This window comes from Rattus rattus, chromosome 4 (genome assembly GCF_011064425.1).
Source record: "Rattus rattus isolate New Zealand chromosome 4, Rrattus_CSIRO_v1, whole genome shotgun sequence".
NCBI lineage: Eukaryota > Metazoa > Chordata > Mammalia > Rodentia > Muridae > Rattus > Rattus rattus.
Window position 1 is genome coordinate 79,648,188 of NC_046157.1, and position 25,253 is coordinate 79,673,440.

At 38.8% G+C, this 25,253-nt stretch overlaps 1 protein-coding gene across 1 annotated transcript; it reads left to right on the forward strand.

Annotated features, from left to right (window-relative positions):
• Positions 1-8,254: 8,254 nt before the first annotated feature.
• Positions 8,255-25,015, forward strand: Dazl (deleted in azoospermia like). The gene is made up of 10 exons (XM_032899416.1): positions 8,255-8,455; positions 12,957-13,103; positions 13,485-13,576; positions 14,149-14,200; positions 14,504-14,567; positions 14,655-14,794; positions 15,992-16,063; positions 17,999-18,112; positions 19,192-19,290; positions 23,161-25,015. Exons 1-10 carry the CDS (start codon positions 8,453-8,455, stop codon positions 23,221-23,223), a joined length of 846 nt encoding a protein of 281 aa, XP_032755307.1. The 5' UTR covers positions 8,255-8,452; the 3' UTR covers positions 23,224-25,015.
• Positions 25,016-25,253: the final 238 nt, after the last annotated feature.

The window sequence follows — 25,253 nt, forward strand, 5'->3', positions numbered from 1 at the left end:
CTGCAGTTTCACAGAAACCTCCCTCCAAGGCCGTTTGGTGAGGCACATCATGGAAAGGCCCCTGTACCATTATGTTACAATGTGATATAGTCAAGGATTGTGTGCTGGACTATGAGATGACCTAGAGCAGAAATAATTCAGCAGGAACAGAAGCTTAGAAATAATGTGCAGGAACATAAATCTTACTCTCAGGGTTCCCAGGGAGATGGGAAGAGATGGAGCTCTTTCCACTGCTCATGGGCTCAGATCTGAGCCAACTGCTTCTTGACCTCCAAGTGGGTTGTCCCCTCCTCATTTTATAGCCCAAGTCCTGCCTGCTTGTTCAGCTTTAAGCGCTGGCCCATGCATAGAGGTTTATGCAGTCAACACTTAGTTTCCTACGCAAATTATCTGGAGATGTCGATGTCAGTCTGAAGCAAGCTGAGTTGCCTCAAAAGATTTGTTCAGAAAAATAACTTTCAAAGGTGATTGGTTTGCATTGCTTGAAAGTGCAGCTACCTTGGCATCTGATTTAACCATGCTGCTTAAAAACAACAAGCCAATTAAAAATACGAAAGTGTATGTAGCGATTCAGAGTAGCCATAGCAAAAATTGTGACCATGGTCTGCAGACGAATGAAGCTCCCCAGTGCCTACATCAGGCTAAAATTTCTGTCCAAAGTTCTAGGCTTTTAGAACACAGAACTGGCAGAGGCCTTTAGGACTACCTGAGTTTAAATCCTCATGGGAGGAGAGAAATGATTCATGAAAGTTTTCCTCTGATCTCCACAGGCATGCCATCACTTGTATACACGTGCATGAACACACACACACACACATACACATACACATTCATACACACACACATACACACACACATACACATACACACACACATACACATACACATACATACACACATACACATACACACACACACACACACACACACGTCTCTGGGATGCCACATGAGGAAGGAAGCACCTGAGTTCTGGCTGTTGCCCGCAGACTGGTACACAGCACATAAGATTTCCAATGGGAAGAACACCCAGGACCAACCAGAGGACAAGTCGGAGCAGGATCTGGAAGCCCAGGACAGGTTCCTTGCAAATGAGTCTGCCTGCATGAGACAGCACATTAGTGGACCAGGTACCTGACCACACTCAGGGGCCCATGCTGGAGGTACTGTGCCTGGATCGCTCCTGCTACATCACCTGCTGCCAGTGCGCCAAGGCTGGCCTGCTACACCATCTACTGCACTTCGTGGCCTGACCCTTGATGCAAACACCAAGTAGTGTATGATGTTCGTAAACTGTTCTGTGTCTCCGTACACACTCACTTCCTTGACCTGCAGAGAAATACTGCACAACACAGCAACACTGCATGCCTGGATTTCAGCAGAAAGAAGTGTGTGACTGCCCCATATGACTTCAGGAGAGCAGCACACAAAACAGAAGCCCGATGGCCCACAGACCTTAAAGGACTAGGAGGAACCCAGCAGCACTTTGGGCTTGCTCTGTGGGTCAGTGGTGTCAAGAAGGCATTGGGTTTAACACTAATTATTCTTTAAGTGGCATGAGCCAAGGACTTCTTCGGCTCATTGTGGACATTGAGATGTCTATTTCTATTATCTAGGAGTAATAGAGGCTGTGGAGGTTGGACTGGGCAGTAGAATGTGGACAGAAGCCAATGCTACTGGTGCACTTAAGCACGTGGCTAAATTAAACTACTCAAAAGCCAACCAGAAGCGACCGATGATTAAAATTAGTTTCAATTTAATTAATTAAGTTAAAATTAGTTTTAATTAAATTAATAACTTGATATAAAATATTTTCAACATCCACATATATAGTAAATAAATTCGAGTGTAACCATATTTCCTCAGTTAATAGCCCCAGGCAGATGAGGAAGCCATATAGAGATTTGCTTCTCAGATTATGTGAATCAGGCTGCTAACCTTGCCACACTGAAATGTTTACTGCCAGTTTTTATCTTAGCAATTGTTTCCCATGGTTTGAATAAGGTTTCTGTAAGATTTCAAAAATGTGTCACATACCTTGGGAGGATGATGCTTCCCTAGGAGCCATGAAGTATCTAAAAATAACCTCGGCATTTTGTCTGAGAAACATTCTCTCAAGGTTGTAGTCAGGGGAAGCCGAGACCCCTCTGAGACAATGTAGGCTACGGCCTTTGGTTGTCTCCCAGAATTTGACGATCAAACTCTATTGCTGAAGACATGACACCCTTTGGACACAGGACTGGGAGGATTTGAGCTCATCCCCGACAAACGTCTCTCATTGTCAGAAGGCACCGAGAAAGTGGAGCGTTTGGTCGTCCTATCTAACTGCAAAGCCCAGAAACCACAGCCCTGGCTGGATGGCAACATTTCCACAATAGTGAAATACTGGCACCTTTATCTCTGGTGTCACGGAAGGGTTAATGATCTAAAAGCCTCAGAGGAGCTGGGAAGCTCTGGCTAGGAAAGTCAACAAGCTGTTAACATCTGTGGGCAGTTAGGATACTGGACGCTCCTGATAAGAAGGTCAACATATCAACCTACGTTGGCATTTACAAGTCCATGATGCAGAGGAACGGATGTACAGATGGAATCTTCCACTGCTGAAGTTCCCTTTCTACCCTATAAAACCCTCCAAGTTTCCTCCACTCCCCTGAAGGGACCCTGTACTGTTCTGGCGAATGACAGCCTGCTTCTGTTGAGGTTGGCGACTTCCTTGTATTCATGTTGCCTCCTTCTGTCCCATCTAACATTTGGTGTTGAAACCTGAGAGGAGTTTAGGGCTCCTGTGACCCCCTCCCCTGGTTGTAGTTTCTCCATCCCCTCCCTTTGCTGACACCCACCCACTGACAGTGTGGTTTACTTGGCTTACTACAAGCTGAACACTGCCTGTTGCAGCTTGAAACCTCTGGGCCTTGGGGTCTTTTGTCCACCTAAGATCCACATTCTGGGTGTTACTGGCAAGCCATGTAAACATGACTCGGGCTCTTTGTAAAACCCATCCTCCTATCTCTCCAACTCTCCAGAACAGAGGCTCTTGGTTCCTTGTTTCCTAGAGCACATCCACTACTGCATGTTGGTAAGTTAAGTCTTGGCCAGTGCCAGGAGGGGCCCCAGACCTAGGCCTTCTCCAGAACTCCAGGGCTTCCTTGGCCTTTGCCACCTGATAGGCTGGGACACCATCTTCTGCAATTCATGCTTGTTCCTCCAGCTGCTGCCTGGACCCAGGTAACAACTTAGGGAATGAGTGTATTCTCCTTTATCCTTGACCTTCTGAGATGGGTTCCAAATTGTCTGTGCCTATGAACGCCCTTTGGCATGCCTAAAATCAAACTTCAAACTTCACCCCATACTCTTACGTAGCTCTTGGTTCATATCTGGCCCCAATATCAAGTATACAACAGCCACACCCGACCTGGACTGAATAATTTCCATTCCCAAATCCTTACCGGACTAAAGGCAAAATGGCAAATACTGAAATTCCCATCCCATTGTTCACTCTATTCCTTCACTTCTGCATGACAGCTCTAAGTCCCAACCCTACTCCTAAGCCCTCTGCGATGTTATTCTGCAGGCGAGCCTGCACCCTATCCAACTGTTCTCACACTCTGCCTAGCCGTGCCCGTGGACAAACTCCTCACCTCTCTTTTTGACACAAAAGGTCCAACTGAGATCTGAGCCCTGTTCCTCCCACGGTCCCCCCTTAATCCTGCCCAGAACAAAAGGACAGTTCTGGTTCTGGTTCATGTGTTTGCTCGTGGTTTTAATTATTCCAGGTGTGGCACAGTAGAACCACTTCTGCTATGGCACCGCATGGGGGCTGCTAAGCATCAGGCAATGGCGTCAGGAGCAGAGGACCCCTAAGTACTAAGTGATTTTGACAAACTGTCCTGTGCTGTGGAAGTTCACTGAGCAGCCATGGAGAGATGGGGTTTGCCCCGCCCCCCGCCCCTCCCATCTCAGACTCAAGCATCTCTGTGTCACAGTAACCTGTCTAGGTCAGGCTGGCCCCTCCTGACTCTGAAACACCCTGAGAGGTAAAGGTGCTGTCCCTTAAGGACAGTTATCTGGTGAAGCTGTTCCAGTGTAAGTTAGTGTTACTTATCTCCTCATACAGAGATGTCGTTAGGAAAACAACTATGGTAAAAGGACGCAAGAGTAAAAGCTAGCCCCTGACTCTGTGTCGGGGAGAAAGTAAATGGACACCATTGGCCATCCCCCAACTGGGCTGGTAACATTCCTAGCAGACATTTTGGAATTTACTCTCCACCTGGGAACAAACTTTTGAGTTTTTAAAAGAGTCTTCCTTTCTTTCTCCTTCTGTCTCTCCTGCAGCCCTGAGAGAGCCTCACACTGTGATTCTGCCAACTCTAACAGCAGCATAAGAGCTCCTTTTCCTTGAGCTGAGACCATGATGTTCCTTTCTCCGTCTCTTGCTTTGCTTTCCTGGGCCTCCCTGCCAAGGCCTAGGCACAGTCTTCTGTGTCCACACTAACCCAGAGAAAGTGTCCTTTAATTTTTAAAGAAAGGGCATAAAAGTTCACATTTAATCTGTGATTTATGTGGACCCCACAGGGACTTGTGTCCTGATGGGACATGGGTTCACTAGATCCTGGGGCTGCACACAACAAAAATGGAGGCATCTATAAACTCCCAGTCCCGCTAAGCTGTATCTCTGTTATACTAGACTAAGGAGGTGACATCGGACAGGAACTGAAGGGGGTTTTGTCATTTTAATCGTTTGGGACTCAAAGGACAAACTGCCGACGACGGCAGCACAAGCTGGCACCGTGAGCTGCAGCCGGCTGCACTGAGTCTGAAGCCCTGCTCTTGCTGCCCCACTTCTCCAGCCCATTCTACTCTGAGATAGAACCTGACCCCTGCCCTCAACACCCCTGAGCGCCTCTCCCATGTGTCTGCTTCTGTTCCTGCATGATCTGGAACTAGCAATATATCTCTAGAGAGCCCTGTTAGATTTCCTTTTCACAATGAAAAATATAGAAAACAACCTCAGCAAATAATAACCTTCAAAACCTTGGTTTTTAAATGTATCTTATGTGTGATCCTGTTCATATAGACTGAGTACATGCGATTATGGTTTGCACACCATGTACTCAGCACCAAATTGACTCATGAGTAAGTGCTCACATAACCTGAAGTTGTCAGCTTGGCCAAACTTCATCTTATTCCTGGGAAAACTAAAATGTTTAGAAACAAAATAATCGATAAGCGCATGCACACACACACACACACACACACACACACACACAAATATAATTAAAAACTATGACCACATGAGTTAAACAAAGAGAGATGGGTGATGATTCCAAACCTTTCTTTGGGAGTTAACCTGAGTTTTCAAATTTATTTATTTTATTTATATATACTTTTAAAGGGGGAATAAGAAGTGGGAGCTCTATCTGAATGATTATCTGAGTATAAAAAGCCCTCATACACACCGAGTAAAACCTTTTCAGTGGGTGGAATAGGCTGGATTCTTTGGCACAGAAAAGGCCATTCTGAACAGGACACTGATACCACGGGCATGGAGACCTCATCAAGGTGAGAAACTTCTCACGGGAAAGGACAGCATCATTTAGGCAAACCAGCAGCCTACAACGTGGGAAAGAGGGTTAATAGCTAGGCTATGTAAAAAATGAAACGACCTAAACACGAAGAAACAAAATTCAACTAAAATGTGAGATGTAGAATTAAGCAGAGAATTCTCAAAAGATGAGGCAGGAATGTCCGGGAAGCACAATGGACTGTTATTCATCTGCTAAGAAAAATGAAGTTAAATGAGGATTAAATTGTGAGGGAGCGAGGAGAGCAGGGTAGAGCAGGAGGTAATGTGGAGAGTACAGTGTTGTTTCTTTGTGCGGGTTTGTCTAAAAACCACCATGGCTGACTTGTAGGAGAGTAACAGAAGGAACCTGAAAACTGGCCAGTTTAAACTGGGAGAAGAGCTTTACAAGTAAAAACACCCTGAGAGGCCTTTGAATTCTTTAAGAGGGAAGATATTTATCAGCTTTCTATTTAAAGTGTATGTTAAAGCAGTAAAAGAGGCAGGAGTGGTGGGCCCTCAGGAGGCAGAGGCAAGTGGGTCTCTGTAAGCCAGCCTGGTCTACAGAGAGAATTCCAGGGCCTCCTAGAGAAAGTCTGTCTTGAAAGACCAAGGGCAGAGACAGAAAAAGAAAAAAGATCATGCAATCCAAACATGCCATTCCTATTCATGGTAAATGTTTTATAATCTTTTGGGGGGGGTGTGGGTGTGTGTGTGTGTGTGTGTGTGTGTGTGTGTGTGTGTGTGTGTGTGTGTGAGAGAGAGAGAGAGAGAGACAGAGACAGAGAGAGACAGACAGACACGCAGGCACGCACACACACACACACACACGAGAGAATGAGAGAGAGAGAGAGAGAGAGAGAGAGAGAGAGAGAGAGAGAGAGAGAGAGAGAGAGAGCTTACAGGGAATTAAAGCCAGGACATCCTTCTAACATGCTGGGCAAGCACTCTATCCTGTGCAGCTCCTCTGCAGTTCTCTCTTTCCTTTTATGTTGAAACAGTGTCGCTAATCGTCAGGGCACCCTTGAACTTTTGGTTTTCTTTGCCTCACAGCCTCTCCTCCGAAGCAGCTGGCGTTAGGAGATTGCACCTCTAAGCCCTACTTCTGGTAGGGTTGTGTTTGAAAAGTCCTGTTCTGTGAGGACCCCTTACCGTCTCTCCTTTTTTCCGAACATTTAAAAAACACCATGCCTAAGGATCTTTTGCAGGGAAATGGATAGTGAACTGGGAAGGCCTATTTCTTCATTTCGAGATTCTGGTTATAAACATGTCATAAATATAAATGCCAAACTCCGGAAATGCAGGTGTAGAGCATCAAATTCTAATCAGACTTAAATGATGTGGGGTTTTGCTCTAATCTCTACGGTGCTCTCCGTTCCCCAAGTCTATGTTTTTCCTTAGGGTGATGCCTTTCCAAGAGTACTGGAATGCTGCAGGGTGCTCAGTTCCACACCTGTCTGCACTATTTCAAAGTTTTCCTTCCAGCCCACACATCTATGCCTAGAGCTAGAGGTTAGAACCATTTGTCCCTGCTCATTAACCAACCATTCCAGATCCGTATGGTGGTTATTTTTTTCTCTGTACTAAAATTAGGACAGTCCAGGCCCGTTGTTATACCGTTCACACCACAATGTAGTCACCTATCAAAGGGCAGCGAAGAATCGGATCTTCACTGCTGCAGTTTCCAACTTGTCTTCATTTTCAGGACCTTGGAATTTCCCCCCTTTTAAATGGGTGCATCCATCCCTATTTATTTTATTTTTATTTTTTATTATCATTTTATCCAGCATTACTGAATAGTCAATGGCAATTTTAAGTCTCTCGTTTTGCCAGTTCAAAAAAAAAAGTAATACTCTTCATCGGTATAAAAGGTAGTCATGACGGAATAAGGCGCTCAAGCTGTTCAGTGATACGAGATTATCTCCACCCACCACCCTACAGCGCGGCTTTGCTCTAGGTAGGCCCCATTTCTCCGACCTTGAGAATGTTCTAGAATTCTCTCAGCCGGCCTAGCTTGTTTCTGTCAAGCCTACAGGAAACGCTCGCATCACAACTTAAATGCCACGAGGGGAGAAATATTCTCGTGCGTGTTCACTGCTGTGTCCCTTGTACCTGATAATTCAGGCCCTTATCCGAAAGGGGGAAAAAACGGGGGAAAAAAAAGTCCTGACGGCTGAAGGGCCAGCCTGTGAGCATGTCCTCCAACACGGAACTGGACTCAACCTCCTAAATGTGGCTGGCGAAAGGGGCGAAGGGGTCCGCCAGGCGAGGCCTTCTGTCTAGACGTGCCTGTTATTTTCTATTTCTAGGTGCGTTTCGTTACTTTTCCCTTCGGTCGCCGGGTTTTTCCAGCGGGATAACCCTATGTATTCAAGGCGCCATTTTGAGGGAATGACCTGAATAAATGCTTTCCTGACAGAACTCTGACCACAGCTCTGCACAGGACGTGTTTCAAGGTTCTGGGGGGCGGGGGAGTGGCGTGAGTCTGTACATCTGTCTGTCTGTGGGGCTCGGGCCTACCTCGGCCCCAAGCACTGTACCTCGCGCATGCCCCATGCGCACCCCTCACGTACTCGTGGGCGACGTGGGTCCCCCCAGGCCCCCCCGCGCGAGAGCCGAGCGCTGCCGCCCATTGGCTGAAGCCCACCACGAGGCCAGCCACGCACAGTCATCCCCGGGGGCGCGCCGCCCACGCCTCAGTGACTCGGCGACTCTCGCCACGCTCGCTTCACGGCTCCGCTGTCTCCGAGGCCCTTGGCTCTCCTTCCACCGCCGCCGCGGCTTTTTGCCCGTTGGCGGCCAGGCAGCCACTCCGCAGCTGCCCTGAGTAGCTGCTAGCCGCGTGGCTTCTGTGCCACCTTCGAGTTTTTTTCCACCGGACCTCCGGCCGCCATCATGGTGAGTCGAGGGCAGGCCCTGGGTGACAGTGCAAGACCAGCCCAAAGCCACAGACTCCTTACGGAGGTTGAAATTGCTTTTTGATGTAGCAAGAAATGGGGAGAAGGCAAAAAAGGGGTTCCTTTGTATTTCGGTTCTGGGTTCTCCCACGGACAGCCCCCCAGGGTAAGGCCTGGGCGGGAGTCATGCCTTGCTGACTTTATGGCCTACACAAGCACTGAGGGGCCCGGGAGATGGCGGGAGGCCGTGGCCTCGGCAGCCCGAGACCTCCCGGGCTGCTCCAGGGTGGGCCACGTGCACGACCTGGGCGTCACGTGACAGCCCTTTCCCGCCTTTGGGCGGAAAGTAGGAGTAGGCCTTGGGTCGCGCCGGCCGCCACCCAGCCCTCACCCTGCGGCCCAGGCCCTAGTCAGGGGCGGCTTCCGGGTAGGGGCGCGGGCTCCTCCGCCAGGTGGCGCCTAGGCTGGCAGCGGCAGGGCCTGTGGACTTCTGGATGGCACCTGTGTCTCCTGTGACTCAGCAAGTTTGGTTATTGGGAGGCTGGAGGCGGGGCCTTCGCAGGCCGCCATTGGCCAGGCCCTGTCGACAGTGGTGCCTGAGCGGTGGAGGCGGCTTGGAGTCAGTTTGAGTGTTCAGCTTCTGGTGTGCGTGGGATGGGGAGGAGCCAGAGGCCTGAGTGGGGTTGGGGGAAGGGTGAAGGAGGGGATAGCTGGACAGGACACCTGCTGAAACCCCTACCCCACCCCAGGACGCTGGCTTTGTAGCTTCCAGGGTAGCTTAGGCTACAGTAAGGCTCTGCCTCAGAATCCGTACTGCAAACGCTGATGGCCATTTAGTCACAAATCCCTTGGATGTTGCGTCTCGTTTATAATGTTTTTCATTTTAAAGGTAAAGGAAAAAATTTATACAGTTCACGACAGATGTTAAAATTAAGTTGTACTTTTGTAAACATTTGTAAAAATTGTGAATCACAATTGTGAATTATCTATCACAATAATTAAGATCGCACAATACTGGACAGTTTACTCACTACATTAGTGTCAGAAATGTCATGACTTCAGGCTTTATATAGGGTAGTATTTGGGACATACATGGAAATTTGCTTAGCATAGTGATTTACTTACATTTCAAAAACGTTATCCTAAAATCTTTTAATATCTATTCTCACCTTCTAGCAATATTTGATATGTGGATATTCAAATATAATGGAATATGTTACTCTACATAGTAGGAAAGTGTGTGTGCTAGCCTCCAAGTTGATTTCTGGTATTCTAATATTTCTCATTAACTCATAGCTCATTTGGAGATAAAATTAATCTGCCTTAAGTTTAATACAGTTTCTTTTCTGTATGCTATTACAGTCTATTGGTGGGTAAGATTATACTTTTCCACCAGGGTCAGCAGTGGGCATGTAGGTGTGGGAAAAATCTCAACTATTGGGGTTAGTGGGGACCAGCGGCAAGAGAATCACTTGAGCCCTTTAGAAATTCAAGTCAACTTTGGCAATGTAAGACATCCTTTAAAATCTGTTGTACTCAAGAAATAGAGGCATGACTTTGAAGCCAGTCTGGTCTACATAGCAAGCTTCAGGCCAGCCAGAGTTACATAATAAGACCCTATCTCTTAACTTTAAAACTTACACTTTCTTGAACATCAAAGTTTGACTTACAAGTATTTGGTTGTAGAGTGGTTTTGATCATATTTTAAAAGAAGTAACTAAAGCATTTATCTGTCTGGGTGTTTTAAATAAAACAATATTAAGCATACAGTAGGCATTAGGTCTTATTAAAATGGAGTTCTTTGCTTTCTTGGTTTTGAGTGCCACCTACTGGGTAAGGACCAGGATATGGCTTGCTTTCTTTAGTACATATTACACTATTAAGAGGAAACCAATTTTATATGCTCTGGTGAAACAGGTAGTTTAAGCCCAAATCAACCATCCTATAATTTTTAATGCTTTCTTTTCCTTCTCATTAAACTTTTCTCAAACATTCATTTTACTTTTGTATAAAGAATACAATTAGACATTTGAGGGGTTTTTTTCTAATTTTTTTAAGCAAGGAAACTAACATTTAGAACAATGAAAAGCAAGTTCTCCCAAACAATTATTTTGATCTTTAGTTCTAGAGGTAACCATAACGGGATTTTTCATCACATCCCTGTACAGGTTTTGGTCCCAGTAATGCTTTGTTATGGGAATCCTTTATTACAGAAATATCCCTGGCTGCCTACCAGATGCAACAAGTTTACTTCACTGGTGACATCCAGAAATGTTCCTAGACATTTAATAAGTACCCCCGCAGTACTGAGAATCGGTGCATTATAACTTACTTATACTCTGGTTAACTGGTGAAATATTATACTTCTAAGTTGAAATCTATCCATGTATTGTGTGGTACAGACACCAGTAAAAAGAACTATCAAATGCAAATATATTCTAAATTCATCCGTACAAGAAGGGGAAATTAAGAAATGGAATCCTATAAAAATTAGAGAACTAATGTTTTTTGTTTTGAATTTATTTTTGAATAAATTGAGTAGAGATGGATAGATTGTCTGTTAGGAAATCAAATCAAGTCAGGTTCTAAATAGTCCAAGATGCATAGCATATATAATAGTTCCATTTAGAATAAAACTTAAATTGAAAGATAGTAAAAGAAGGAAAAAATTTAATCTTACTCCCTGCCATTTCATTAGCATGAAATATCACAAAGGGGATTTACTGTTCAAAGGAATAAGGTAATTCTCATGTAGGAAAACAAAACAGCAAATATGGACTTAAGTAGATAAAAGCAACAATTTTTCATCTCTAGTTTTATTAAGTTAATCTTTTAAAAACTAATTGACATTTTTAGCTTCTTGACATATAAACAAATTATGTATTCTAGTTTTCCCTTAATATTCAGTATTTATTAAGTTTCATAAATCGATTTCGAGTTAATAAACTCAGATAAGATAGTAAAATTTAGAGGGGAGAGACTTAACTTCATTGAAACAAATTCAAGTACAGTATACTACTTTATTTATAAAATGAATTCACCAATTTTAGTCATTATCAGAGTAATCTGTCAGATAAACTCTGGTAAGCATGCTGCTTACAACTTAGTAAGACATAAATGTAGGTATTTTGACTAAGTCCATTTTTGTTGTGCTCTGTTGTATTGCCTCTTCATACACACATTCCCTATAAATTCTACTTAGAAAAATTCATGTTAACCAATTAAGAATCTACTGAATGTTGATTGAAGAGAGTTTGGATCAAAATCAAGAAAAAAATGAGTTGTATGTATAGACTGTCTGAAAATAAAAGATGGTGTTGTTTCGACTAACCTCTGAAAATTTCAAGATGGCAGTGGGGCTTAAATGGTGTTATTTAAGAAACAGCTATTTCAAAACATGCATTAAGCACAGTAGTATTAAGGAATAGGAACAGAATTCATTCATTTCTAAAGGCAGTCGACATTAATGTGGGAGTGTTAAGATTTATATTAATTTGATAACAGAAAGGCAAAGAAAAAAAGACTGATTTGAGAGTTTGATACTTTTCTGTTTGGGGTTTTAAAAAGCTGTTTTGTTTTCTTTGGAGTTTTAATATGCTTTTGATTTAACATACCCAGTAAAATTAAAATTTGATACTATTTGCATAATGGTTTTAGTTGTCATAGATCAGAACTTTTCACCCACTTCATCAAACAAAATATTTTCATAAACTGTAAAGTTGGCATTTTTCTCTCAATATAGTGTAAAAGGTGACATGAAGGGGCCAGAGAGATGAATCAGTGATTAACAGCATTTTTACTGCTCTTGGCAGAGGACCCTTATGACAGTTCACCATTGTAACTTTAGTTCTAGGAGATCCAAATCTCTCTGGCTTCTGTGGGCATTAGCACACACATGGTGCACTTACGTAAAAGACAGAATGCTTATACATGTTTAAGAAATGTGTTGTCTTAGTGTTCTGTTGCTGTGAAAAGATACCATGACCACAACAACTCTTAAAAAAGAAAACGTGGGTTTTGCTTTCAGTTTCAGAGTTTTAGTTCATTATCAACATGGCCAAAGCATGGCACATAAAAGTGGACATGATACTGAAAAGAGAGCTAAGAGTTTTACATACAGCTCCACAGACAAGTAGAGAGCCTCTGAGCCTGGCTTGGCCTTTTGAGACCTATCTCCAGTGACATAACTTCCTCCAACCTCCTAATTAGACCATACCTCCTAATTCTTATGGGTGCCTTTCTTAATTCAAACTACCACACTTGTTTTAAAAAAAATAACAGTAAGAAGGATATTTCTGAAAGTACTACATTCTTTAATTTCCATGCCAGTTCTCTAATTGCTTTAAGTCCTGAAGCTAAACTACACTGTATTACCAGCTAGAGTAACACTAATTTAGGTTAAATACAAAAGAAATGTTTTACATAATTTGTCATGTATGTATATACATGTGTGAGTATATATGCATATATATATTTAAAATTGTCTATTTTCAAAATTTCAGTCTGCCACAACTTCTGAGGCTCCAAATTCAGCTGTCTCCAGAGAGGCCAGCACTCAGTCTTCATCAGCAACCACCAGTCAAGGATACGTTTTGCCAGAAGGCAAAATCATGCCAAACACTGTTTTTGTTGGTGGAATTGATGTTAGGGTATTGTATTCATATCTCATTCAAACTTTAAAATAAAATTATAAAGCCAAGTAGTGTTGGGGTGGGAAGAGGTGGGAGGAGTGCTTGAGCCCAGAAGTTCCAAGAGGTGCCTGGGCAACATAGTTGAGATCTAGCTCAATAAATTAACTACTTAAAATGTTGTGGACAATGGGAGCTGATGTGTAGACCTAAAAGGGTTTTCTGTTGTTTTTAAATTTATGCAGGTTTGGTTTTAATACATAGAAACTAAAAGTACACTCAACAAAGTAGAATAGATTGCAGATAATTAGAGATTGACTTTCACATAATCAAATATCATTTTTATAATTAGAACTTTTTAATGCTTAATTTTTACTCTTGAAATTCAATTCTTTTCCGTAGATGGATGAAACCGAAATCAGGAGTTTCTTTGCCAGATATGGCTCAGTAAAAGAAGTGAAGATAATCACTGATCGAACTGGTGTGTCGAAGGGGTGTGTAAACATCTTGATACAAGCTACTACTTACAGAACTAAGTATGACTAGAGAACTGCTTGAATGTTAGACAAGACTGAAAAATGGGCATACTAACTAATGAAATTGTTGCTTTTGATAATTTATAGAAAAAGGTTATTTTAAAATCAGTTCTTTTGCTACTACTTGTATTTCAATATTTCCTATTTTGCACAAATGGGTTATTAAATAGTTATTTTCTCAGCATATTCCACACTCTTAAATTTTAGCTGGCTTGCCTTAGATAATATACCTTGGTTAATTAATGTTAATATTAGCACATTGTGACATATTATTAAGAAAACAGCAAGGGGTTGGGGATTTAGCTCAGCGGTAGAGCGCTTGCCTAGCGAGCACAAGGCCCTGGATTCGGTCCCCAGCTCCAAAGAAAAAAGAAAGAAAACAGCAGTGATATTATAGAGGATCTGTTCTCTGTCTCAGCATATTTATCATAATATATTGATCTTTCATTATCACTTTCTATTACATAGAATGCTAGGTCTAAACCATGGTACTATGTAGTTATGATTGTGTATTTCATTTGTCTTTCTAGCTATGGATTTGTCTCATTTTATAATGACGTGGATGTGCAGAAGATAGTAGAAGTAAGTAATAGTTTTCTGTAAAAGTCTTCCTTAGTGGTGCTTTAGTGTTGAGTAAGTCCTGGATAATCAATCTTCTATAAAATACAGAGAAAATAGGCTTCCTCTCTGCTTAAAATCAAAATATAATCTTCTGTAACTTGTCAGAACCTGCTTGCTTGGAGGCCTCTAGCTTAATCAAGTGGAGACAGGGTTAGAAACAGAATTTGATGCATTATGACACTTTGGTTAAAGTAAGGCTGAGCACAGTAGTTTGCCAAAGTCTTGGAAATGAAAGGTTAAATTATCATTTTCTACTGTTTTCAGTCACAGATTAATTTCCATGGCAAAAAGCTGAAACTGGGCCCTGCAATCAGGAAACAAAATTTATGTAAGTAAAACCAGAAGTTTTCTTGATGAAACTGCTTAGGTTTTCAGAGAACTCAGTGTAACTTTTGTTCTTTTTACTTTTTTAAAGGTACTTATCATGTGCAGCCACGTCCTTTGATTTTTAATCCTCCTCCTCCACCACAGTTCCAGAGTGTTTGGAGTAGTCCAAATGCTGAGACATACATGCAGCCTCCAACCATGATGAATCCTATCACTCAGTATGTTCAGGTAAAAGTTGCCTGCATTTTAATCATGGTCGTCTTAAGCTCTGAAATTATATGCACAGTTTGGCTGTTAAGTGATAACACACTCCACTCCTTACTAGAATACTTCCAAGTAATTAGTATTTTGTTACTAGTCTCTTATTCTTAGGGGTTTTTATGCTGAAATCTGCCTCTCTACAGTTTATAAGCTTTTATCCCAGGACCTTGGTAGCCACATTAAGACATACAGAAGAATATATATAAAAGAATTTTACTATTTTTTCTTTTCTTGTAAAAAACATTTTTTAATTTGAAAATGTTTTTAAGTATTCAGAAACAATTTGTAAGTTCTCTTAGTTGATATCTTCCCAAAGGCCCCCATCAGTTAGTCTATTTTTACTTGAAGTGCTTTCCAAATGCCTCCTTGTGTAAGTTGTTGACATCTAAGTTTATTTTGGTTCTAAAATTGATAGGGATTTTTTTCTATAAATCATGTCCCTTGCATTTAATTTGTCTGAAATTGGTTAAACTTAAATTTTTGTGCTTACTATGCCTATTGATGAATTGGTACATTTTACTTTTTCAATTTGAGAGATATTTTTGCCAGAGAAGAAAAAGATAATAGTAAAATTCCTATATATTTTATATGTGGAATATAGACTGTATCTTATCTTTCTTGCTATAAATAATGACTTAGAAGAAATTTTCTATTCTAACTGATGCAAGGTCCATATGTGACCTACTTGTCTTTAGTCAATAAATAAAAGTATAGGATTTGCCATTTTTCTAGTTTGAGATTATAATTCCCTTAACCTTTAGAAATTAAATACAGAAGAAAAGCATAAATACCAGCAGTATATTAGATATTATTTGCTAATGTTGCTGTTAATGATACTGTACAAAAGTGTTTTTATAAAGAAACTGAAGGTATATTAATTTAACTCCCCTACTAGAACTATATAATCAGTGTATGATGGCCTCCTAAGGTAGTTATTGGTTTGGAAAAGCAGCGTTAACATTGTCTTTTCTTCCTTCCTATTTGACAAATAATTATCTTTGTAAAGCCAGTCATTTATTTAGCATCTATATTTCTACTTATAGTATTATATATAGAAAGAAAATTTGTTTTTTTTTTGTTGTTGTATTGTGAATGATACTCTTATTTTCTCAAATTTATTTTATTATCTATTTTTTTTCTGTGAACTTTATTCTTTATTCTCAGGCATATCCTCCTTATCCAAGTTCACCAGTTCAGGTCATCACTGGATATCAGCTGCCTGTTTATAATTATCAGGTATTTTTTTTCTTTTATTGAAAAATTTTTTCTCACGTACTATACTGATTTTAGTTTCTTCTTCCTGTAGTTCCTCCCCAGTTCCATCCCATTCTTACCTACTCCTTATAAACAGGTTTCTAAGGTGTCTTAGTGTTCTATTGCTGCGAAGAAGAGAGACAATGGCCACACCAGTTCTTAAAAAGCACTTAATTGGGGCTTGCTTACACCACCACATAAGGATAATACTACAATAAAATCAAAACAAAAGTAATCAGAAATTACTGAATTTCTGAAAAAAATCAGAATTGAACAAAACAAATGGAAGGAAAAGAGCCAAAGAGATGGTACAAAAACTTCACGAACTCATGAATCTCATAAAAACACTAAACTGGAAGCCATAACATCTATATATGCAGAAGACCTAGTGCATGCTGATCTGTCCCTGTGAGTTCATGTGATCTTTGATCGTGTTGATTTAGAAGGCCTTGTTTTCTTAGTGTCCTCCATCCCCTCCGTTCTTATACTTTCTGCCTATTCTTCCCCAGGGTTCCCTGAGCCCCAAGGGAAGGGACTTGAATTATCAGTTATCTTAAGGGAAAGAAAAATAATTTGGGATATTAGTATAGTCTGTGTTTATATAAAATTACCACATATTATCTATTTAAAATTAAAGGAAAATAGTAGTCTATAATTCAAGCATCAATATTATTTAGAGATTAATTACTTTGACAAGGAAAAAATTTTGTTCAGACTATTTACAAAAATTCATTATCTTCTATTTCAGCATGCATTCTTTCACTTCTGTCAAAACCTGAAAAATCCAAGCTGAATTTTATAAATTTTTATAGGGTAGGTTGAAATAAAATACTACCCAGTTCTTACAGCATCCAGAGTCTGTTTGATAGTGTTTAATTGTGCTGGATGCTGTGAAAGTGTAGTTCCATAAATTTCTTCCAATAGATGTGACCATATTTATGACCCATGGCTATAGCTGTAGTGATAATTTCTAAGAGCCACTGCAGTTTTAAATTTTCCTGAATGCCAGCTTCTAAGAAAATGGAAGGCTTTATATATAAAAGAAAATGAGAAGTACACAGTTAGCAGAAGCTAAAGGGTATCTATCTTTAGTCCTGTTTTATAATAAGAAATTAGCCGGCATAATGAGTACTTTAATATTGTGTTATCACCTCTTTTGTAAAAATGTGGGATTGAGTAATCTTTGTTTCCTTTTCTTAAGATGCCACCGCAGTGGCCTGCTGGAGAGCAGAGGAGTTATGTTATACCTCCGGTAAAATGAATTAGCTGAGCATACTCTTATTAGTCTTACAGTATTTTCTAATATATTTCTTTACCATATTGTATGTGTTTATATTTTGATTACCTTTTTGTAATACATATTTTACTTTCTTTTACCTCAGTTACATATACACATGAGAGAGAAACTGCTTTTTTTTGTACACTATTTTTGTATGCCTACGCACAGTGACTGCTTCATGTATAATAAGTTTTTGGTTATTTGTTGGCATGATATATAATCCATAAAAAGTAGTTTTAATATTAGATTCAGAATTAGCATTTGTTCTTTCTAGAATCTGCCTCTAACTGTGCTAGTTAGAGAAAATGTATAGGAGCCAGACAAATACTTTACCACTAATAACGTTTTATGAAAGGAATAAAGGAAGATACTAACTGTAAAACACCAAAGCTCTTGTTAACTTTCGTGAAAATTGGATATTTTAAAAATATATCAAGAAAATTCTCCCATACTCCATTACTACATTATACTTTTATAAGAATCCTGATTCTGATAGTGTTGACAGAGGACATTTTAAAATAAAACTTAATTTTAGCCCTTTAGTTTAAAACCATTTCTAAAATAGCTTAACATTTTGAAAAACAGATGCCTTAGAATGTATGTCTTTTTAATTATACTTTTTCATCATTTTAATATAGGCTTATACAACTGTTAACTACCATTGCAGTGAAGTTGATCCAGGAGCTGACCTTTTGCCCAATGAATGCTCAGTTCATGATGCTGCTCCAGCCTCTGGAAATGGCCCACAAAAGGCAAAAATCTAATTTTGTTTACTGATTTTTATATTTTTATTAATGGTTCTTTGACAAGTAGATCTGTTTGCCCAGATTTAAAAGTGAAAGTTAACTGCAATTAATGTACAAGATGACAACATACCAAACATAGAGTTTTGATTCCCTTGTCCTATCCTCTGTTCTAATTATATTTTTTCTTAAACATATTTTAGGTATTGTTGGTTAGTATGACTTAGTAGAATTCATTGGCCAGTTTCTACAATTAGTGTGAACTATATTTGCCAAGTATTTTATAATTTACAGTTTTTAGTAATATGTACCATTTGTGGTATTCTACCATATAGGCTTTTAAAAACGATTATTTGGGGGTTGGGGATTTAGCTCAGTGGTAGAGCGCTTGCCTAGCAAGCCCAAGGCCCTGGGTTCGGTCCCCAGCTCCGAAAAAAAGAAAAGGAAAAAAAAAAAACAATTATTTGATAGTGAACATATTCTCACTTCTAAATTCTAATTCATATGGTTGACTGAATAAAGCAGTTGGTATGTTGGGAATGTGTATAATGTAAAATTTCATTGAGTACATCTCCCATCTGTGTTCATTAGTGAAAAAAAAAAAAAAACAAAAACAAAACTACTGAAAAATAAGGTAATACATCACCTGATTTGATCCATGTTCTACATTATTAAGATTTGAAAAATAAGGTGGTATAATGGTGTACATCGTTAGAGAGGTAGAAATCAAGTTCAAAATCAGCTTTAGCTACATAGCAAGTTTAAGGCACATACATATATACATATATACGTATGTACGTATGTACATATAAATTAAAGTAGCTTGTACAATTAAACTGACATTTCATTCTGGATACATTTTTTGAAATATTAAAGCTGGTTGTAATAGGAAAAAATGCTTCAAGGGAAATAACATGCTTTAATAAATTCAGCTTTTAAACCAGTGTTCTTAGGAGAAATAATATTTAAAAACCATGAGTTCAACATTATGAAAGACTTTCTTAAAAATAAGTAGGATATGCTTAGCATACTTTCAAAAAGCCATTTGTAGTTAATAAAATTATTGTCTTCAAATTTTTGTGTTACAGAAATCTGTGGACCGAAGCATACAGACAGTGGTCTCTTGTCTGTTTAACCCTGAGAACAGACTGAGAAACTCTCTTGTTACTCAAGATGACTACTTCAAGGTAGGAAAAGAATAGTATGTATTATAATAAAGGTGTGTGTGTTTTAACATTGAAAAATTACCTTTTTCTGTAGTGTATATATTTTTAAACCAGCTAATTGAAGTGTTTATTATAGCTTTCAGAATCATTATGGTGGTTGAGTTTTACCCAGCAATGTATTTGATGTGGTGTATATCTTAGAGTAAATAATTTGTCTTTAGGGGAAAAAAACTTGAGAAGTTAAACGGGTTATAAGCCATTGGGCACATGGCTTAGTGAATAAAGTACTTACCAAGCAAGTATGAATTTGAATGTAGATTCACATAAATGTCAGGTGGGTTCAGTGTCCTTAGAATTCCTTCTAGTCTCCAAAAGACAAAGATAGGATCCTAAGCAAGCTGTGTAGCCAGGACAACTTATATCAGTGATCTCAGTGCAATGAAAAAAAGGTAGAGAACAATCAGGCTCCAGAAAAGAGCTGAAGGGGCTTGTAACCCCATAAGAACAACAATGCCAACCAATCAGAGCTCCCAGGGACTAAACCACTACCAAGACTATACATGGACTGACCCAGGCTCCAACTGCATATGTAGCAGAGAATATCCTTGTTTTGGGGCACCAGTGGAAGGGGAAGCCCTTAGTCCTGCCAAGGTTAGACTAGACCCCCAGTGCAGGGGAATGGGGGGGGCAGGGGCAGTAAGGGGAGAATGGATGGGGGTAATTACCCGTATGGGGATGGGGAGGAAATGGGGGCTTATGGACAGGAAACTGGGAAAGGGAATAATAATTGAAATGTAAATAAATACGTCTAATAAAAACATTTTTCAAAAGCAAACCTCTGACCTACACAAGTAATTTAAATAGTTTGTGAGAATTGGCAGATAAGAAAATAACTTTTGACCACACAGTGAAAGAGGAATTTGAAAGCAGAATGTAATTTATAACTCTTGGATTAAGAGAACAAAAGAACTGCTTGGTTAACATATTTGAGCATTATAGAGAAAGAAAAGAACTAAAACTGAGAAAGTTGAAAATAGCCAAGTGAAAAGAAATAGAAGTTGATCCAGAGTTGAAGTGGAAGAGAATATAAGTTTGAATTTAGCCAAGATTTGGTTTCTGGTCTTCCACCCAGGTTGGACAGATGATTCTTTAAGACTAGTTTTGCCTGTTCATTGTGGTCATTTTGTTTGCAAAGTAGAAATCAGGGACTGTGCTTTACTACTATGCTATTCTTCCAGCCCCTAGGATTGCAAATAGAAAATTAGGATGAGTAGAACACAAAGTCTGTAAGGTCCCTTTCCTTTTGAGTCTGAATATGAAAGCTATTAATTGTTTAGTCCAGTGGAAAGAAAATTGCATTTAAGGGAAGATTTTTTTAAATAACAAGTTAATAATAGGTATATAATATGGATATCAAACAAGTCATTTAAAGTATATAATTCAAAGGATTTTAGTATATTTACTAAATTGTACAGCTATAAATCAAATTTAAAATGTCTTGTCATCCCAGAAATAAAACCCTTGCCTATTAGTAGTCAATCTCAATTTCTAACCTCTAGTCTTAGGCAGCCAGTTAAAGTTAGTACTGTGTTTACATCATGAGTAAAAGATACTCATTTAAAATTGAGCGTTTTTTTTCCCTTCATATTGCAATATAGAACTGCAGTAGTTAACTTGCCCAAAAGTGCTAAAGGTATAAAATGACTTGTTTGAAAACAGAAAGTATTAAAAATTCAGGTTTTACCTAGTATTAGAAAAAAACCTTTTTGAACTCAAGATTTCTACCGCTTTTAGTTAGGAATAAAAAATTACAATGGCCTGCTCTTGTCTTTTACTTCTGTGTATGTCTGTATGTCCAAGGGGTGTTAGTGGCTGTATGGAGGCCTGTAGTAGATGTTCTCAGGGTCCCAAACTTTTGTCCTGATACAGAACAAACACTTTATCTATGGAGCCAAAGATGAATTAAATGCTGGTTTTATTGTTGTAATTGAATGCACTGATTAGTTCCATGGTAAATTCCATTCTTTAACTTCAGTTTCATAATTTTAATTTCTACCTGCCCTCTAAAAATATGTGCCTTTGCGACTATATTTCTAGACTCCAGCCTAAGTGGGGTTTTATCTTATTAACAGGCTATGTGGTGTGTGTGTGTGTGTGTGTATGTTTTCCTATGTACATATGCATATGAAGGTGCTTGTGGCAGTCAGAGGTGGACTTTGGATGTCTTTTATTACTAGCCACCTTACTTTTTGAGGCAGGATCTTCCACTGAATCTGGAGCTCATCCATTTGGTTAGGCTGATTGACCTATGTGCTATAGGGATTTACCTGTGTCTGCCTCTACTCCTGAGGACTATGATTACATAGTATACCTCAGTTACCAGCCTTTTTAAGGGAATGCTAGGGATCTGAATTTTGTCATGTTTGCACAGCAGGTACTTTAACAAATGAGTCACTGCTAGCCACATAGAAGTCACTCTAATAACAACAGAATCTGGTCCCCAGGAAAAGGACCTGGTTAAATTGTGTAGAAAAGAAAATATTTTATTAACCCTACTTCCCCTTTTAAGGATTCACTTTCCTATAAAGAACAGAGTAAAGGAAATGGCTTTCTGTCTTTATCAGTCTTCTGTATCAATGAATCCTGTATCCTTGAATCAACTGACTATATGCAGATATTTTAAATTGTACTGAACATGAATAGACTTTCTGTTGTTATTCCCCCTCAAAGCAGTAAAACTTTCAGTATTAGGTGGTAAAATGAAAAAAAAATTTATACAGGAAGATCTTCAATGTATATGCATGCAAACACATTTTATATAAGAGATTTGGGCAACTCGAAGGTGTTTATATCCATGGGGGAAAGGGTTCCTAGGACCAATCCCCTTGAGAAAACATTTTCATTTTCTTAACCTTTACTTCATATGGAATGAAATATCTTCACAGATTAAAGAAGAGCCTTAAATATACAAGATTTACTTTTTAATCAAAAATTACAGAATACTGTTCTCAGTATGGTTTCTGTCAGATGGAGTTGTTAATAAAAACAATACTAGAGTTTTTCGTTGTTGTTGGAACAAGGTTTTGGCGCTCTCACGTGTGTTCTCTCTCTCTACCTTCTTCCCTCCCTTCCTCCCTCTTCTTCCCTTTCAATATGTACTGATGCTTTCTTTGTGTGTATGTCTGCACTACCTATGTGCCTGATGCCACAGAGGCCAGATGAGGATGTTAACAGTTTGTGAGCTGAAACATAGGTTCTGGAAATCCAGCCTATATCCTTTGTGAGAATAAGTGTTCTTAGTCACTAGACCATTTCTCCAGACCCAAGTCTTGATGTTATTTTTGTTGGATGGTTGGGTTGGGTTGGTTTGGCTGGGCTGGGCTGGGCTGGGCTGGGCTGACAAGGTAGCTCAGTAGATAAGGGCATTTGCTACCAGCTAAGCTTGATCACCTATGTTTAAACTCTGGAACCCACATGATGTAGGAGAGAAACTGACCCTGCAAGCAACTCTGACGTTCATATATGAGCCATGGCACATAATGTGTGTGTGCATACACACACATATAAATTATGGTGAAATTTTTTAAAATAATAGTTTTAATAATCACTTACATTTTCCACTGTCTTTGATTCACCTGTTAAGTCATTATCTAAAATGGTACTAATTGTAACTGCTATTCCGAGTTTATTGGGATTCCTTTTTAATTTCATCATTTAATAGAGCCTAATTAGTTGGTGCATTTACTGTTGCAGAGTTCTACAAGATGATCTCCTTTTCCTCATTTATTATATTTAAATTTAAAACAACACATTGGTTGTTTCATATTCGTTGGTCAGTAGTGTAATATGGAATTTTCAATGATTTAAAATAACTGTTTCTGTCTTTTCTAGGATAAAAGAGTACATCACTTTAGAAGAAGTCGGGCAGTGCTTAAATCTGATCATCTCTGCTAACTTTCTCATCTCAGGAGGTTATTGGTTTTGAATATTAAAAGAAGCTGAAAAGTTTTCAGTATTACAGAAAACTTGACAAATCACTCAGACTTACTATAAAAGTTATATTAGATTGCCTAGTTTTATGTTAAATCTGTTCATTAGATGTTTATATAGAAACTGGTTCTGTGTTCACCATATAGTTGAAAGAAAAAATAATTGCAAGTAAAAAAGATAAAAAATAATTTCCAAATAACTGAAAACTAGTTGAAAGGAATAACTTTTAAGATTTACCTTAAGGACTTTTAATTGAAATTGGCATTTTAAGAGTTCAAAAGCAAGTACTAATTTTCAAGAAAAGGATTTTATAAACCTATTTTGAAAGGTCAGAATTTTGATAGTTTGACTACAAGCATTTCACTTCTCAAAAGGTACTGAGCAGTACAGTATTTACAATATTGTACTTTACATTTATTATTTGTCTAAACATTTGCCACAAAAGCAGAATTTTTAGAACTGCATTTTTAATCAGTGGAACTCAATATATAGTTAGCTTTATTGAAGTCTTCCTTATCTAAACCCAGGAAAACAGATTCTTAACAGTCCAATCAGTGGGTCTTAACATTTATACAAAATATTTTACCCTTTATCTAGAATCCACGCATATGCATATATCCTATTTATTTGGTTGGGATGGTAATTAGGATATCTAAAATTCTGGGTATAATTTTGTTTAAAGAATCCAAGACAAACTTCACTAGGTGCATAAGCTATTCTTAGTGAGTTAATACTCTTTTTTTCTTAAAATGCTAAACTCAATGGCTGTCTTAAAATTGTGCAAAATACTGGTATTAAAGAGTGCTGAAAATTTTTTATGTTACTTAAAAGTTAATCAGAGTATCTGAAAGAAATTGTTTTTATAAAAACATTCAAAATATTAGTTGTTACAGAGTAAATACATTTTTAGTTTTGTTAGTCTATTGTATTTCCCTTTGTAAAGTAAAATATGTCCAAAACAGTTTGACAATTCTAAACCACAAAATTTGTTTCATAAATGTATCCCAAGAATGTGCTAAAATGAATCTGTTTTTAGATTAGATTAGATCATTGGACATTACGCATTATGACAGCAAAGAACCTTTGTACCCACAGTCTTTCGCAATCTTGCTCCTATTTAGTCAGGATTGCTCCTTGGTATAAAGTAGAGAAGTAACAGTTATGAGTGGTTCAGGGCTAAGCCTTAGGAATATAGCACTGTAACAGTACCTTTCTAACCAAAACAATTGGCTGAACATCATCTGATCTGCCAGGGACATGAGTTTTAAAATGCCTTGTTGGTCTGTCTTATATTAGCCCTTTCCCTTAAACATGGAGATTCCACTTAGTCTAACTTAATGGAACCCAGGTTCATATCACAACTGTCCCTAATGATCTTTAACTCTTAATTTTATTCTACATCTGAAGTCAAAATTCTTTTATGTCACCAAGTCAGTATACCAGAAAACAGTTTGTCCCCTTATTTCAGTGTATTTGTAATGTATGTTCTTGCATGTACCACTCTGTGATTAAATCTCCAACTTACTATGAATGATACCCTAAATTCTGAGGCACAAATGTAATTGTTGCTCTATGACTTTAAAGAAAAGTAAGGGAATAAACTTTTGTCTGCTGTTTTGTTGGAGTCAGGTATTTAAGAGAAGGGAGAAAGAAGAGAGAAGTACTGAACCTTTCAAAATGGAAGATTAATTTTAAACTTAAAAGTATGTTCCTATTACCTATTGTCTTCGCATATATGAATAAAACCTTTTTTTTCAAAAGCATCACTGACTTACTGTCATGTCTCTAGAAATGAGAGTAAACTTTGGTGAACAATGTGTGGCAAAGTAAATCTTTGTGACTGAAATTGTAAATATGCTGCATTTGCTAGGCAGGGCATTAATTTATAAAAATCATGAGACATTCTACAAAAAGTATACATGTTTACATATTTATATCTACACATATTTTAGACATGTATGTTAAAAAGGGGCACTGTGATCAAGGCAACTTTT

Excerpts from the sequence above, each read along its gene's own strand:
- Dazl (XM_032899416.1), top strand. Across the intron at positions 14,201-14,503 it reads ATGTGCAGAAGATAGTAGAA|TCACAGATTAATTTCCATGG; the intron begins GTAAGTAATAGT and ends TACTGTTTTCAG. Across the intron at positions 14,568-14,654 it reads AATCAGGAAACAAAATTTAT|GTACTTATCATGTGCAGCCA; the intron begins GTAAGTAAAACC and ends ACTTTTTTAAAG.